The sequence below is a fragment of the Anolis carolinensis genome, chromosome 5, assembly GCF_035594765.1.
Source record: "Anolis carolinensis isolate JA03-04 chromosome 5, rAnoCar3.1.pri, whole genome shotgun sequence".
Classification (NCBI taxonomy): Eukaryota; Metazoa; Chordata; class Lepidosauria; order Squamata; family Dactyloidae; genus Anolis; species Anolis carolinensis.
In genome coordinates, this window is record NC_085845.1 from 203,480,229 (window position 1) to 203,497,785 (window position 17,557).

Below are 17,557 nucleotides of genomic sequence, written 5' to 3' on the forward strand. Positions count from 1 at the left end.
CTGAATGGACTCTAAGTTTTCCCCAATCTGTCATGGAGTAGATCTGGATCTACTTTGTGAGGGCACCATCTCAACAGTGGACCCCATTCACTCCTGTGGCCACATCTCCCTCGGCCATCCTCCTGCCCAAAGTGGCTCAATTGTGCCTTTTTGGTTCAGTAGCTCTTCCTTATGACCGAGCTCCATTGACTTTCACATCCCATACAAATTGCATCTGACCATCTATAAAGGGACACAATGCTATAGAGTTACTGCTGAGAAGGATCCCATCTCTCCAAAACGGGTCAAAAAAAGACAGACAGACAGACTGGTGAGTAGCTTTCACAATCCATCAGTTATTGCGGAGGCTCCAAAATAACAATAGTTTTCCTCCTCATTTTTCTTGGGTGACACAAGAGGACAGGTAGCACTTTACTCTTGATGTTTTTCTCTATTGCTTTTGTGTGATCAGTGTTTGCATTTTGCACAGCGTGAAACATAGTCGAAACATTGCAAAGTCAACCTTAAAACAAAATTGAACAACTACTTGTAAACACACAATCAAAAGCAATAAAGTATGCTGCCCTCTCAATGCCTATCTTTAAAATAACCTTCAGTTCTCAAAAATCTATGGCAAATCATTAAAAAAATATTCCAATGCCTCTATATCAGGGGTCCCCAAACTAAGGCCCGGAGGCCAGATGCGGCCCTCCAAGGTCATTTACCTGGCCCCCGCCCTCATTTATAATATATTTTTATATCAGTTTTAATAATATAATATATTGTATATACATATGATATTGATAATATTATCATTTTATACAATATAATACTAATAATAATACCATATAATAATATTAATTATATATTAATTATATGTTATATATTACATATAATATTACAGTATAGTGGTATAGTTCAATATAGTAATATATAATGCTAATATTGTGCTATGGTAATAATATAATATATTGTATGTACATGCAGCTGCTCTGAGTTCCCTTCAGGGTGAGAAGGGTGGGATATAAATGTAGTAAATAAATGTAGTAAATGAATAAATAAATAATTTTGGACTTAGGCTCGCCCAAAGTCTGAAATGATTTGAAGACACACAACAACAACAACAACAATCCTAATCAACCTGACTATCTCATTGGCCAGAAGCAGGCCCACACTTCCTATTGAAATCCTGATAGGTTTATGTTGGTTAAAATTATTTTCATTTTTAAATATTGTATTGGTCTTTCTTTGTTATTGTTGTTGTTTTGTACAACAAATAAGATATGTGCAGTGTGCATAGGATTTTTTTCGGGTTTTTTTTTTTCAAATGATAATTTGGCCCCTCATCAATCTGAAGGATGACGGACCGGCCCTCTGCCTTAAAAGTTTGAGGACCCCTGCTCTATATTGTAGCCATGGCAGTTCAAGTGGTATCAAACTGCATTAATTCTACAAGGAAGTTGCATCTACAATTACATTGTAAGACATTTCTCATATTTAGGTTGCATTTCAAGATACTTTTAGGAAGTTTATGCAATCAAAACGAAGGACACCATTCCAACTTAGACTCATTAAAGCAACTGTTGAATCAACGTATAGGTAGATTATTTGGATATACCTCCAATTAATTCCATGGTGAGGTCTAATCAGAATTAATAACAGGATTTAGTCCATGTTCAATGGGAGTAACTATCTGTTTTCTACACAAAACTTCTTTGCTTTGTTTTCTCTTCTTGGGTGCAGATGGAGGCAACGTCAAGGTCCCATTTCACCCTTGTGGGCCTCCTGCTTATCTCCTTCATTTCACAAGGTATGGTCTTAATGTGCTGTAACTCTTTCATTGATGCATCTATAATACACTATTCTATCTGCATTTCTGTTTTATCTGCCACTTAAACCTGGCATTCCTTCCTAATTAAGGCACAAGACTCCCCTTTTGCTGCTAATACAAAAGCGATTGCAAAGAGATTGGGAAAAAGTTTTACAAACTCTAATACGCAAATTCTAAGTAAAGATTTCTTTTTTGCTTTGTCAAAGAGAGATTTAAATCTCAATACTATGCATATTATGGATACTATGAAGCCCATAATAAAAAGTGTGAGGCTTTGATAATTTTGGATGCAGAAAAAGCACTTGACAATTTATCTTGGCCATGAATGGGTGCATGTCCACTGCAGAATTAATGCAATTTGAGCTCATTTGGACTGTAATGGTTCGGCGCAATAGAATCAATGGAGTTGTGACTTGGTGAGGCACCAGCACTTCTTTGGCAAATGAGGCTCAAGACCTTGTAAAGCTACAAGTCCCAGGATTCCACAACATAGAGCCATGACAGTTGAAGTGGTGCCAAACTGCATTAATTCTATAGTGTGGGTGCACGCTATGCGGTCTGTCACAGAGAAGATGAAATTTGGACCCCACTTTCAAAGAATGGATGAAACAGATTGGCAACAACCCTGCTACTCAAATCTTGATCAAAGAAAGACTGACAAAACTATGTATGCAGAATACAGAAAGGAATCAGATAAGGAAGCCTTCTGTCTGTCACACCTCAGGTTAGCTTCACCTTGCTATATACACCAAACTGCACACAGGTTAAAGTCTTTTCAGTTTATTAGAGGAGATAAAAAAGTTCTTAAAAAGAACAGGTAAAGTTCCAAAAGTTCATTACAAAATAAAGCCTTAGAGAATAATTCAAGAAATCACAAGGAATGAACAAAGTCCCAGGAACATGAACACAAGAGCTGCAAGATAATCCAGAAAAACGAGAGCTTGCTTCTTGGTTGAACAAAAGTTGCTTTGACAAAGGTTTATCTCCAAACACATTGCTTTAATACCCTTTGCAAAACATGAAGGCATTTCTCTGGCCTCTAACCTCTCTCTTGTTTGCGATTCTCACACTCCTCCGAACCCTTCCAGACGGTCAGCTCGATCTGAAGATTCTGTTTCATCAAGATCAGCCTGCTCGTTGATGTACTGAGCTTCATTATCAGACTGAGAACTGTCCTCCTTTTCCAAGTCTATTTACACCTGGCTAGTTTCATCATTCCTTGCTGTAGGAAAATGAAATTGCTCTCTCTGTTCCTCATCTTCTACAACAGGGACATTTTGAACCTGATTTTAAACCTGAATCCCATCATCCTCATCAGAGTCAATCTGAGGTTCCAGCTGAGTCACAACACTGTCACCATTGTTGTTTTGATGGTGATTGAGGCACTTTCACACAGGCCCAAAATCCACGCCAAAACGTGTTTTTAAAACCCCCTTCAGCACGGATTCCCTTCCCCATTCCCATAAAAAAAAAACAGGCTTTCCAGGAAGGAGGTGGCTACATGCCATCCCAATTACAATTGGGATAGCATGCAGCCATCCCAAAGCTCCCCAGATTTCATGGTAAAAAGTAATTACAACTTACCTGGCCATCATAATGTTCCTCCTCACACTCTTGAGGAAATGATGCACCAGGAAAGGGAGGGATTCACTCAGGCTCCAACCCACACAGGGCCTACACCTGGTAAGACCCAGATCTTACCATAAGATCCAGATCTTACCAGGTGTTTAATTCATTCAGTTTTACTGGAGGTGTTGTTTGGATCCCGCGGTTAAAATCGAGACAGGTCCCTGTTTTTGGGCCTGTCTGGATGGGCCCTTAGAGCTTAAAGGGTCATCAGAGGTATGAATATAAAGGGTCAAAGTTAGGCCCTATGTTCAGTGGAATTGTAATGTATATTGAACTGTATTGTATGATCATATCATCCAGTTCAGTGCAGTTTAACTGCATTATACAAGGGCTATCCAGAAAGTAGATTACGTTTTGGAATTAAAAATGAACAAAGTATAGCAATGAATGAGCTTTGCAACTCCTTCCCCACTAAATCCTGCCGCTTGCGCCCTCAACTAATCAGTCACCCCTACCTGCACCTACGCATCATCGCCAAAACGCCGCGTTGAGGATGCAAGCGGCAGAGTTTTGTGGGGAAGGAGTTGCCAAGCTCATTCATCTCTATGGTAAGTGCCTAGATTTGATTGGCGACTACGTAAGATGTGGTATTTGGGTGTGGCTTTCAACTGCGTATGGTAAATGTTTTCTCCTATACTTTGTTCATTTTTAATTCCAAAACATAATTTACTTTCTGGATAACCCTCGTAGATTGAACTGCATTGTATGATCATATCACTCAGTTCAATGCAGTTTAACTGCATTATATGAGTCTACACCAGGTATGGGCAAACTAAGGCACACGGGCCTTACAACCCAGACAACATAATCAGATAAAAACAACATACATACAGTTCACAATATAACAAGATAAAAACAAAATACAATATAAAACAAAGGTATTATAATAGTTGATAATGTCAGTCAACCATCCAATGTCAGTCATATACATAGGTGGAAGAACTGAAACATCTATGTAAGAATACAATGATGAGATAAAATGCATCGATAATACAATAGGGACCTAATAAATACCGGATAATACCGTATGGGGTTAGCTATCTAATGCTTGTCTCACCAAAGGCCAACCGAAACATCCAGGTCTTTAGTTGTTTCCTGAAGGAACACCAACAATAAAAATTCAAAAGTACTGTATACATAATGCTCCCTCATTTCCCTCTCTAAAAGGTGCTTTTTCAAAATATAGTGCTCCCTTCACTGCTCTTTCATAATAATAATAATATTGCAAAATGACACATAGTGTTCCCTTATTGCCTCTCAAAAAAAGATGCTAGCTTTTGACAATACATTAAATAATGCACCATTTTCCCTCCTTCTTCCAGTCTCCTCCATCTCCTGCCCCCTTAACTGGTTTGCACATGAGCAGTTTTGCTATTACTTCTCCAGGACCCCCTTGAATTGGTACGATGCAGAGGTAAGGAGCAACCCACGCCCCACTTCCTTTAGATGTCTAGATCTTCTGCCCAGCGTTCCAAGATCTCAAGATGCTGTGATGTGTCCTCAGCTCATCTTCAGCTTGTAGCCAATGTCCCGTAGGGTTATCTTGGCAAAAATGATTCATAGGTTTGCCATTGCCTTCCATGGAGGATGGGAGGGTGTAACTCACCCCAGGTCTCCCAGTGAGTTTCCATGGCCATGACCATCAACATAGTTTGCTCATCCCTTATCTTGAAATCCAAAATCCTAAATACTCCAAAACTTGTCCACATGAATGGCTAAGACAGTGACACCTTGACTTTTGAATAGTTCAATGGGCACAGACTTTGTTTCATGCGCAAAACATTCACAAAATGGATTGTGTATATGTGTGTGTGTGTGTGTGTGTGTGTGCGTGTTTGTGTGTGTGCATGAGTGAGGATAAATAGATAGATAGATAGATAGATAGATAGATAGATAGATAGATAGATGATAGATAATAGATAGTGTATGTGTGTGTGTAGGAGATGGAGCCGATATCTATCTAGTATCCATCTATCTATCATACACACACACACACACACACACACACACACACACACATATATATATATATATGTCTATATTTTTATCCATATCTATCTATCTATCTATCTATCTATCTATCATCATTTTATTATCTAACTATCTCTATCTATCTTTTTATCTATCTATATCTATCTATCTATCTTTTTATCTATCTCTGTCTATTAGGCTTGATCGATCCACGAAAAATTTGATTCTAAACTCGTTTCAAAACTAGAGGGGGGCAGCTTTTCGTTTCTGATGGTATTTCCGAATTTGGCCCCCAAAAAAATTCGAAATTAATGAAAATTCGTTATTTTCTAAATTAATTCATTAATGGCGGACGCGCATGCGCAATTCCCAAAAACAGCACAGAGGGAGAGGACTTTACAGGACTCTCCCACCCTCATTTTTTGAGTGATCTTCTTCAAACTTGGTACAGTGGTAGAACACATTTAACACTGATAGCTCACCAAAATTTGGAACGTTTCCCTTATCCTCTGATTTTTGGCGAATTTTCATAGCTTTTATAATAAACCATTTTTTAATAATTGCAGAAATCTGTTCCTGGTTTGAAAGTCTTATTTCCTGTTAAATTGGGTTGTCTTTACTGTGAAAGTCATTGTTCTACTTCAGAAACTTTGTTTTTGTGGCTGAAACTTTGTTAAATTGGTGTGTGTGTGATATATACTGTGTATATATATATAGTCCCTGCATAATGTGTGTGTGTGTGTGTGTGTGTGTATAGGTAAAGGTAAAGGTATCCCTTGACGTTAAGTTCAGTCATGTCTGACTCTGGGGGTTGGTGCTCATCTCCTTTTCTAAGCCCAAGAGCCAGTGTTGTCCATAGACACCTCCAAGGTCATGTGGCCGGCATGACTACATGGAGTGCCATTACCTTCCCGCCAGAGCGGTACCTATTGATCTACTCACATTGGCATGTTTTCAAGCTGCTAGGTTGGCAGAAGCTGGAGCTAACAGCGGGCACTCACTCTGCTCCCGGGATTTGAACCTGGGACCTTTCGGTCTGCAAGTTCAGCAGCTCAGTGCTTTAACACACTTCGCCATCGGGGCTCATGTATATATAATATACATACACATACACACAATGTGGAGAATATGTGGAAAGGTAGATAGATAGATAAGTTGGGAGCCACAGCGAAGGCACCTTCCTGGGAGCAAGGTCTAATAATAATAATAATAATAATAATAATAATAATAATAATAATAATAATAATAATAAATCCCTTACAATATCCAAGATGGCTCACTGCTACAGAATCTTGGGAGGTTTAGTTTGATATGGTACCATTATTGGCAGAGAAAGCTAAGCTGTAGGAGTTGAAATCCAATCATTTATCCTCCCTATAGAATCAATTTTATATGCATTTTTAGCTACAGAAAAGCTAAAATCATGACAGTAAAAGAACAACACCCAGAAAATGGGAATTCCAGACAGGAAACAATCAGGGCCAGCTAATACCTCCCAACAAAGGATTCCCCCAGGTAGGAAGCGGCCAGGCTTTGAAGCTGCAAGGCTATTCAATGCTAATCAAGGTGACCAATTGCAACATTCACACTTGCCTCCCACAGACAAGAGTTCTTTCTCCCACCCTGGACCTTCCACAGATATATAAACCCCACTTGCCTAGCTTCGCACAGACGTCAAAACCTCTGAGTATCAGGCCTGAGCTGAGGCGAGGCGGCAGCAGCGGCGGCCATTTCCCCCCTCCGTCTTCCTCCTCCTCCTCGGCCTCCTTCCCCCTCGCCCCCTCCCATTGGCTGAGCCCGTGACGCCCCTTTTGCTGAGGGGCAAAAGAAAAGGGCCTGAATGGTGGGAGTTTGGGTGATTTGCAAAAGCTTTTTTTTCCTAACGAAAAAAACGACGACATAACGAAAAACGGCCTCTCGCGATTCGAAACCGCGATATCCAGACGTGTGGACAACCAATGCCGTATATTGCTTCAAAACAAACGAAAATAACGAATTAATAACGGTTAACGGGGAAAACGAATTATTTGAGCAAGCCTACTGTCTATCTATCTTTTTCTATTTATCTCTCTCTATCTATCTATCTATCTATCTATCTATCTATCTATCTATCTTTTTATCTATCTATCTATCTATCTTTTTATCTATCTCTATCTATCTTTTTCTATCTCTATCTATCTATCTATCTATCTTTTTATCTATCTCTATCTATCTTTTTCTATCTATCATCTATCTTTTTATCTATCTCTATCTATCTATCTATCTATCTATCTATCTATCTCTGTCTATCTATCTTTTTCTATCTATCTTTTTATCCATCTCTATCTATCTTTTTATCTATCTCTATCTATCATCTATCTATCTATCTATCTATCTATCTATCTATCTATCTATCTATCTATCTATCTTTTTATCTATCTCTATCTATCTATCTTTTTATCTCTATCTATCTATCTATCTATCTATCTATCTATCTATCTATCTATCATCTATCTACCTACCAATACAGGTATTCCAAAATCCAAACACAAACAACAACAACAATAACAACCAAACAAACCAAAATCGAAAACACTTCTGGCCCCAATTATTTCAGATAAGGGTCACTGAACCTTCCGTTGCATCTACACTGTCGAATGAATGCAGTCGGACACGTCTTGAACTATGGAATCCTGGGAGTCATAGTTTGGTGAGGTGTCAATACTCTTCAATAGAAAAGGCTCAAGACCTTGTGAAAGTACAACTCCCAAGTAATGAACCATGACATTTAAAGTGGGATCAAGGCAATCCCACTGTATAAATACACCTTGTATCACTTTGCAAAGTTGAAATTCCCCTTTGAGGTGCAACCTGTGACACAGACTTCTGCCCAGGAAATGATCCTCCTGGCCTCCTGACTTTAAATGCATTATCTTTACATCTCATTATGTAGCGAAGATATATGCAAATATGGATATCCCAAAATCTTAAAAAAATAATAATCTAGAACTGGGGGTGCACCTGCACTACAACCTGGCACCAATTAAACTGCCAAGGCTCAATGCTATGGAATCATGGGATTTGTATGAGGGCTATCCAGAGAGTACATGATGTTTTGGAATTAAAAAAGAACAAAATATAGGATAAACCACTTACGATATGCAGTTGAAAGCCACACTGAAATAGTACATTTCAACATAGTTCTCATTCAGATTTAGGCACTTATCACAGTGAGGAATGACTTTGGAAGTTTCATAGCCTCAACACTTTCCCGCCGCTGAGACCAGCCTTATTGCAACGCTGAAACTCAGCCAGGCTGAACAATGAATACAAAGGGAAGCAAGCAAGCTCCGGAAGCGGCCTGGAGGAGAGCAGCTTCCGAGGAGAAGCAGGCAGGATTGGCCAGGTTTTACAACAACCAGGATCAGCTGCAGGAAGGGAAGCGAAAGGAAAATGCTTCAAATCCCTTTGCTAAAGAAGCAAGAGCTGAGTTTTTCCTTGCTTCCCCTTGCATTCATTGTTCAGCCTGGCTGAGTTTCAGCGTTGCAATAAGGCTGGTTGCAGCGGCGGGAAAGTGTTGAGGCTATGAAACTTCCAAAGTCATTCCTCACTGTGATAAGTGCCTAAATCTGAATGAGAACTATGTTGAAATGTACTATTTCAGTGTGGCTTTCAACTGCATATCGTAAGTGGTTTATCCTATATTTTGTTCTTTTTTAATTCCAAAACGTCATGTACTTTCTGGATAGCCCTCGTAGTTTGGTGAGGCACCAGCACTCTTTGACAGAGGGCTAAAGACCTTGCAAAACTGCAACTCCAGGATTCCCTAGGCTTGAGCTATGAAAATGAATGTGTTGTCAAACTGCATTATTTCCACCTTGTAGATGCAGCCTGGGAGGTGGTGTCAGTAACCACAAAAGTGGGATCTAAACATGACCCAAAGATCATACCTTCCTCACTCAGGTCAATGCACACATAGAGCAGGTTTGGGTCTCAAGGCCCGATATTTTTACCTCTTGCAGACAGACTGCAGAACCTATGGAAAGAGTTCCCATCTTGCCTCCATCCTCAGCGAGCGTGAGCTGCGGGCCGTGTCGTCCTCTCTTCAGATCCACTACGATGAAGTTTATCAGATTTGGGTTGGACTGTTCAGCAGCTCTCGTGGGAAGGTGAGCGGTATCAAGTTCTCCTTTGATCCCAAAATATTTGCATGGTCCACATTGTGCCATACTCTCCCCAGAGGAAGAGGATGCTGGCCAGGATCATATGTAGTTCTCCAACTGTGACACTGATGGACAATGGAGAACATAGCCATCACGAAATGTTTGAAGGACTACCATGGAGAACAGGCATGGGCAAACTTTGGACCTCCAGGCAGGGCCGTAGGCAGAAAAAAAATTCAGGAGGGGTTTTGAAAATTTTGTGGGGGGGGGGGGGGGGTTAGGGGTTCAACCCCCCCCCCCCCCACGAAATTTTCAAAACCCCTCCTGAAACCCAGTTACAGACCTGTCAATATCTGCTTGAGATAGTGCCTGGAGGGACTCCTATTTTTTGCGCCTCACAGACTTAGCATGGGGATTTGGTTAACCAGTTAAAATTCATGAGTAAACCAGGTTTTTTTTAACCTGAAAAATTTCGGGGGGGGGGGGGAGGTTGAACCCCTAACAACTTTTCCCCTCCCCCCCCCCCCCCCGGCTACAGGCATGCCTCCAAGTAGGCTGTTAGGAATTGTGGGAGTTGAAGTCCAAAACACCTGGAGGGCCCAAGTTTGCCCAGGCCTGATGCAGAAGATGGAACCATATTGGCCAGAATCTTGTTACAAGCAGTCCAAGTTCTGTAATTGAATTTGAATTTGTATGCAAGTCAAAACAGGTACTATATATCTATATATATAAAAGGGTAATGAAATTTCGGCCTAGGACAAAACAACAAAACTACACGTCTCAGAAACACTAAACTTGGCAGCACAACCCCTCATCCATGCCTCTACGTTCATACAACAAAAAGCTCCAGCTACTCTAGAAAACGACCAGGCCTTGAGACTGCAAGGCTATTCACTGCTATTCCACCTGGCCAACAAAGGATTCCCATAAGCCACAGCTTATGGTATTTGAGCCTAGAAATAAACAACAAAACTAAACGCCCTAGAACCACTAAACTTAGCAACAGAACCCAACGCACTTGCCGCTAGGTTTCTACCATGAAACCCAACATTTAGAACTGAACCGGGACCCACAAAATCCCAAAACCAGGCAAAAATGATCTGCGCATGAAGATTTGGATCTCATAGGGAAGGGTGAACACAGATCATTTTTGCCTGGTTTTGGGATTTTGTGGGTCCCGGTTCGGTTCTAAATGTTGGGTTTCATGGTAGAAACCTAGCGGCAAGGGCGTTGGGTTCTGTTGCCAAGTTTAGTGGTTCTAGGGCGTTTAGTTTTGTGTGTTTTTTTCTGACTGTGCCCCTGTTCAGAAGAGTCCACCTCACTTTCTGTTCCTGTGAGAATTGGATTTTGAAAAATTTGGCTTGTTGTGGAAACAAGGATTGAGGATAAACCTTCAGTGGAGACTCCTTTTCCCATGATAATTACTTAATTACTCTTCCAGAAGTAGATTTCTCTTTCTAGGAAAGATTCTCTCCCTTTCTGTTGTCTCAAATACATTCTCAACTATAAGTCATTTGTAAATTGGATGTTTGTAACTCGGGGACTGCCTGGACTTAGTCTCCACAACTGTAGGTCCAACTCTTAAGAGGTTAGTAAATTCTATTGAGTCAACACACATTTCTCAGAAATAGGTCATGCCAGATTAAATATATCTCTTGTTGATAGAGTTCCAAGCTTAGTAGATGCAGGGAATGCTGTGGATGTCACATATCTTGATTTCAGGAAGGCCTTTGATAAAGTTCCCCATGACCTCCTTGCATGCAAACTAGTCAAATTTGGGCTAGGCAATGCTACTATTAGGTGGATCTGTAATTGGTTAAGCAACTGAACCCAAAGGGTGATTCTCTCCAATGGTTCCTCTTCATCTTGGAAAGAAATGACAAGTGGAGTACCATGAAGATAGTTTGGTCCTGGGCCTAGTTCTGTTCAACATCGGCTGACTTTGATGAAGGTTTAGAGAGCATGCTTATCAAGTTTGCAGATGACACCGAAATCAAATAGCTAATATTCCAGAAGACAGGATTGGAATTACAAAGGACCTCAACATATTAGAGAGTGGATTGGCCAATTAACTAAGTGAATCACAACAGGGAAAAATATAAAATACTTCACTTGGGCAGAAAAAAATGAAATGCATAGATCCAGGATGGATGACACCTGGTTCCATAATAAAGATACATGTGAAAAAGATCTTGGAGTCTTCATGGACAACAAGTTGAACATGAACCAACGGTGTGATGCAGCAGCTTAAAAAGTCAATGGGATTTTGAGCTGCATCCAAAGGAGTCTAGTGTCTAGGTCAAGGGAAGATGTAGTGCCTCTGTATTCGACTTTGGCCAGACCTCACCTGGAATAGTGTCCAATTCTGAGCAAAGTAATTGAAGAGGGATGTTGACAAGCTGGAAGGTGTCCAGAGGAAGAGGGTGACTAAAATGATCAAAGGTCTGGAGACCATGTCTTATGAGGAGTGCCTTAAAGAGCTGGGAATGTTTAGCCTGCAGGAGAGATGGTTGAGAGGCGCCATGAGAGGAACCATGTATAAATATCTGAAAGGATGTCATAAGGAAGAGAGAGTAGGGCTTGTTTTCTGCTTCCCTGGAAACTAGGACTCAGAGCAATGGGTTCAAATTACAGGGAAGGAGATTCCACCTGAACATTATTAGGAAGAACTTTCTGACAGTAAGAAGAGCTGTTTAGCAGTGGAACTCTCTGCCTCGGAGTCCAGTGGAAGCTCCTTCCTTGGGAAGTTTAAAAGAGACTCGATTGCCTTCTGTCAGGGGTGCTTTGATTGTGCTTTTCCTGCAAGACAGAATGGGGCTGGACTAGATGGCCCATGGGGTCTCTTCCAACTCTATGATTCTAATGGGTCTCCTCTAGTCAGTATTAGCAAATAGGATCAGGCCAGTATTTTTCACCTTTGGTTCCAAGGAACAAATGTAAACACATAACAATCTTTTGATAAACAAAGACGAGGAGGACTACCAGTAAAACTGTCGGATACCTTACCCATTCAAGGTCCTTCCCTAAACTACAAATCCCAGAATTCCACAGGATGTGACAGTGAAATCACAGTACTACCGTGTTTCCCCGAAAATAAGACCTCCCCAAAGAATAAGACCTAGCAGGGTTTTGGGGGGATTGCCAAATATAAGGCCTCCCCTGAAAGTAAGACCTAGCAGCTAAGGCTGCAGCAGAGTTCCATTGGGAAGCATGGCTGCAGGGCAGAAGCAGCACACATACATACACCGGAGGGAGGGAAAGTGCTTTCTTTCTGTGCCTCCCTCCCTCCCTGCCTGCCTTGCCTTGCCTGTCCCCCAGCCGAGGCTTGAAAACCTTCCGTGGCTGCTGCCTGCGCTGCCGTTTCTTCCTTCTCCGTCCTGGCCATGCTGGCCATGCTCTCTTCTTCCCAGAGGCTTCTGATTGGCTCCTGGAGCCAGAGCAAGGGAGGGTGGGAGGGAGGGAGGGAAGGAAGAGGGCTTTCGTCCTGCTGCTTTTGCTCCTTAAAGGTACAGGACGCATTGGGATTCTCCTCTCATCCTTATTCCTATCCTATGCCATGAAACTGATTATTTTATACTATTATTCTATTGCCATATTATTATCATCATATTCTGTTACTATTATTATATCCCATTATTATATTATCCTATTAATATATTTTAAATCATTATATTATATTTTTCTATTATTATTATATCATTATATTATTATTCTATTATTATTCTATTATATTTTTATATTATTATTCTGTTATTATTATATTCCATTTTATATTACCCTATTAATATATTTTATATCATTATATTCTATACTATTATTCTATTATATTATATTATTATTTTATTATTATTAGCATATTCTGTTATTATTATTATATTCCATTTTATATTATCCTATTAATATATTTTATATCATTCTATTCCATTCTATTATTCTATTATATTATCCTATTATTATTATATTATTATGCTATTCTGTTATTATATCCCATTATTATATTATCCTATTAATACCATATTATTATCATTTTCTGTTATTATTATATCCTATATTATATTATCTCATTAATATATTGTATATCATTATATTATTATTATATTATCATATTATTATTATAGTATATTATATTATTCATCATTCATGACTACATTGAAACTAGAATAGAGAGAAATCAGCGTGGAAACCTTGTGAAACCTAAACTGCAAGAGGTACCATAGATTGTTGTACATGTAAATAATGGTAGTAACAAGAAATTCTTGATAGGATTCATAGTTTGTCTGGTTATGCTGGTTTGTGATGACAACTACTTTACAGTATATAATAAATGTTCATTTTGTTGTTATAAATGTGAGCTCTTCTTCATGGAAAAATAAGACATCCCCTGAAAATAAGACCTAGTGCATTTTTGGGAGCAAAAATTAATATAAGACCCTGTCTTATTTTCGGGGAAACAGGGTATATTTGTGTGGTGTAAAAGGGACCCCATTCTAGAAGGGCCATGCAAATTTGCAAGGGGGGCAAGCCATCCATGTTGCTTCTGAAGGGTTATGGATGTGGGTGGTGGATAAAGGCAAAGAGGACGGAAAGCTACCTTTCTTCCCCAGTGAAGATCTTTTTCTATTTCTGCAGTATCGACTATGGAGATGGTCAGATAACTCTGCCGTTGACTACTTACCCTGGGCAGCCAGCCAACCGTCCAACTGTAACAAAAAACAGAATTGTGTTGAACTGTATAGTAAAGGTGAGGAGCCGTTTGTGTGTGTTTTAGACAATGATGCTCAAGAAGCACAGTTGGGCAAGCAACTGCCATGTATTAGAGTCAAAACACCACCACCACCACCACCACCTCCTCAAAGCCCTGGAGAACTCAGTCTTCCAACTTTCTCAGTATTTATTTGATTTCTTGTTGTATAAGATGTGTCACAACACAAAATGACTCATTGGGAAATCTGATAGTGCTTAGGAAATTTCAGCAAAAGTGTTGACCCTATGAGCCACTGTTGCACTGAATTTGGAAGACCTAGGCTGAGATGTTGAGGGCACCATAAGTTGAAGCCAACTTCATGGCAAATGAAGTGGGAGAGTAGGATGAGGAACAGAACAATATTAGGGCAACAATATTCAATATTTGGGTAAAGTTGATAGAGAACCACATAACATCTGGTATGACTCACTGAAGGAAGTCACAGCTGCTTTGGGTTTGCAAGACCTAAGCTGGACAATTGATGAGGACTCCCATTCATTTGAGTTCCCTGAGTTGATGTCAACATCATGGAAAATAAAATGGAAGAATGGTATGAGTAGAGCAATAATATTGAATATTTGGGGAAAGTTGCAGGTAAGATGCTTTGCATCAATCAAGCTGTCTTGAGTTTGCAAGACCTGAGCTGAACAATTGATCAACAATTGATGAAAAGAGTCTGGCGATTGTATAAGCCTAGTCAGTTTGTCAATCACTAATTATCTGTAGTCTTTCTTCTTAAGTTTATCTGTCAGGAAGAAGTGATCTCTTCTTTTCCTTATTGTCTGAGACGGAAGTTATCTTAATACTGAAATTCTAGTATTTCCTATTTCAATTGGCTCTTTGGTGTGGGCTTGAAAAATTTGGTCTTGTACTTTCTTTCTTGTAAACAACACAATCACAACTCTTGGAAGTTTAATCCTTATTGTGTGTTGAGATTTGACTATAAAGGTCCTGTCAATTTGTGGCTTGACCATTTGTTCTGGTCTACCAAGGATTCCAGCCACAAATTATGTATTGCCATATCAGGTTCCTGTACAGATTCCGGTATTCTGTTCAACATCAAAAAGTATTCTCTTTGCAAATAATCTAATCTTTGGAGTTGGGTGGAATCTCTTTGGAAATCCATTTGCATCTTCTTTTGTGCCAATTCAATTATTTTTATTTTTGGTTATTGCTGTTTCTGCTGCTTCAAAATATCACTCATTGTGTCTGCCATCGGTTGCATATCTTTCTTCATCTCTTGTTGCCCTTTCTATAAATAATCTTCAACCTGCATAATTCTCTCATCAATTCTGGCCTTCAAATTTTTCATTACATTCATAATGGTTCTTAATTGGGTCAAGAATTCTCTCACTGGATCTTCTTCTTGTGGAAGATATCCTCTCCTGGAAACTTCTATCTGGTCTTTCTGATTTTTAAATCTTGGTCTTATTGACATTGCATCTCTTTGGTTCATTTCTATGGAGACTTCCTGATTTATTTGCTGTTTGGAATCAGCCCAGAGGCTCCCTGCAGTCCCAGGATGTTATGGCTATCTGATTCTTAGGCATGTTAAACAATTTTAATTCCCACAGTTCTTTAACAAATTAGTTCACTTTCACTCTTTGTAATTGGTTTCACCAGACAGTTTCATCTCGCATAAATATTTTGAAAAATAGTACCACTAATTAGATTTTTAAAATTCTTATTTTATCTCTACAATTTCTCATGGAAGATTTTCTGGACTAAGTTGGTAAATTTACAGCAGATTTAAGGGCACGTTTTAGATCATTTTTTCAGAAATATAGTATAGTAAGAGATGAATCAGAGCTACTTCTGTCTGCATCTGTTTGCATGATGATGTCTCTGGGACCACAACGTCCCTTCTCTTTCTCCTTCTCAAAAGGGAGATCCTTTGAGTCTTGAGAGGTTTGCATCTATTCTTTTTATTTCCGGAAAAAAAATATTTCTCAATGTCTTGTGGCTGATACTGCTCACAGCTCCATTTTCTTCACTTTAAGTCCATTGTAGCAAATTTTTAATGCCATCAGCAAAAAAATGTTTTTGGTTATGCACATAGCCACTGATGCACTACTGCTTTCACATCACCATCAGAAGAAAATCTTTTTACCCTTAAATCTTCTTTGAACAGTGCAAAAAGGTGGAAACCACATGGCACTAAATCTGGACTATACCACAGATGACATGTGGAGATGAATCTGTGCTACCGGTACATTTTCTTTCCACAAAAGGCATACAACAGAGCACTGTTCCTTTTTAGTGCAATGTATACGTTGTGCAGCTATCTTCACTACAGCGCAGCAACTCTTCTACTAAACTGCAAAGTCAGCCATCTTACCAGACAAACTAGTCACATGGTGCTCTCAGACATGACCAATTACTGCTCCTCCTAACTTCATGTTCATCATTTCCAACAAAAATATAAAAGTGCAAAAACTTTTTGAAGAACACTCATATTTTGACTATACTTGAGCTGGAGCCATACCATAGAATTACACTGGAAACCCACAAACACCCGATGGGAGCGACATTTTTTGGAGTGTGTATAAGTGAAACTGGATATCAATTCCATGGATAAGGGGGGGGGGGGGGTCATACTGTACTGGGGGTCTCTTTGTTGCATTATTCTTCCCAGTTAAAATCAGAGTCCATTCTTTAAATGCAGTGATGGGGAAGAGCGTAAAGATATCTCTGATAAGTTTTTGTTTTCTTCTAGACTACATGTATTTTAACGACGAAGACTGTGAGGTGAAGCAACCGTATCTCTGCAAACTGTCATTGTTTTGATGAGGGATCAGCACCCCACAGCCTCAAGATGCTGAACACTAAGGAGACTAAGAACATCTTCACAACTTCTTCCTTCTATGGTGGCCTAGTTCCTTGTGTGCATTCCATCCTAAGAGTTAAAACTCCATGGGATGTCTCTCAAACTTTTTCTGGAGGGAGGATGTTGATGACAATAAATTGATTCTTCTCCTAATCGGCTCATGTTTCTCTGAATATGTGGTCTTTGCTCCCTTCAAAGGGCTGTTACTTTACAAGAGTGGCATTGCTATCTTTCATCTGAGCCCTTTTCTCTGCTCCTCCTTTTCCCATTTCCTCCCCAAATAGGACATTTTGTGTTGTGAAGACCATAATCCTGTGGGTGTCTCTTATGGAGGTGGTAATAGTTGGAGGGAGGATCTTGATTGCCCAAGCATTCATCCTTTTTCAACCAAATGCAGTGTCATGACTCAGACATGATAACAGGAACTTATGTTT

At 39.7% G+C, this 17,557-nt stretch overlaps 1 protein-coding gene across 1 annotated transcript; it reads left to right on the forward strand.

Moving 5' to 3' along the window:
* The first annotated feature begins 205 nt into the window (after nucleotides 1-205).
* Nucleotides 206-17,276, forward strand: LOC134299707 (C-type lectin BfL-1-like). The gene is made up of 6 exons (XM_062983419.1): nucleotides 206-310; nucleotides 1,723-1,789; nucleotides 4,762-4,853; nucleotides 9,412-9,558; nucleotides 14,182-14,293; nucleotides 17,013-17,276. Exons 2-6 carry the CDS (start codon nucleotides 1,723-1,725, stop codon nucleotides 17,081-17,083), a joined length of 489 nt encoding a protein of 162 aa, XP_062839489.1. The 5' UTR covers nucleotides 206-310; the 3' UTR covers nucleotides 17,084-17,276.
* Nucleotides 17,277-17,557: the final 281 nt, after the last annotated feature.

Excerpts from the sequence above, each read along its gene's own strand:
- LOC134299707 (XM_062983419.1), top strand. The coding sequence starts at position 1,723 with ATGGAGGCAACGTCAAGGTCCCATTTCACCCTTGTGGGCCTCCTGCTT. Across the intron at positions 1,790-4,761 it reads TATCTCCTTCATTTCACAAG|TCTCCTCCATCTCCTGCCCC; the intron begins GTATGGTCTTAA and ends TCCTTCTTCCAG. Across the intron at positions 9,559-14,181 it reads TCAGCAGCTCTCGTGGGAAG|TATCGACTATGGAGATGGTC; the intron begins GTGAGCGGTATC and ends CTATTTCTGCAG.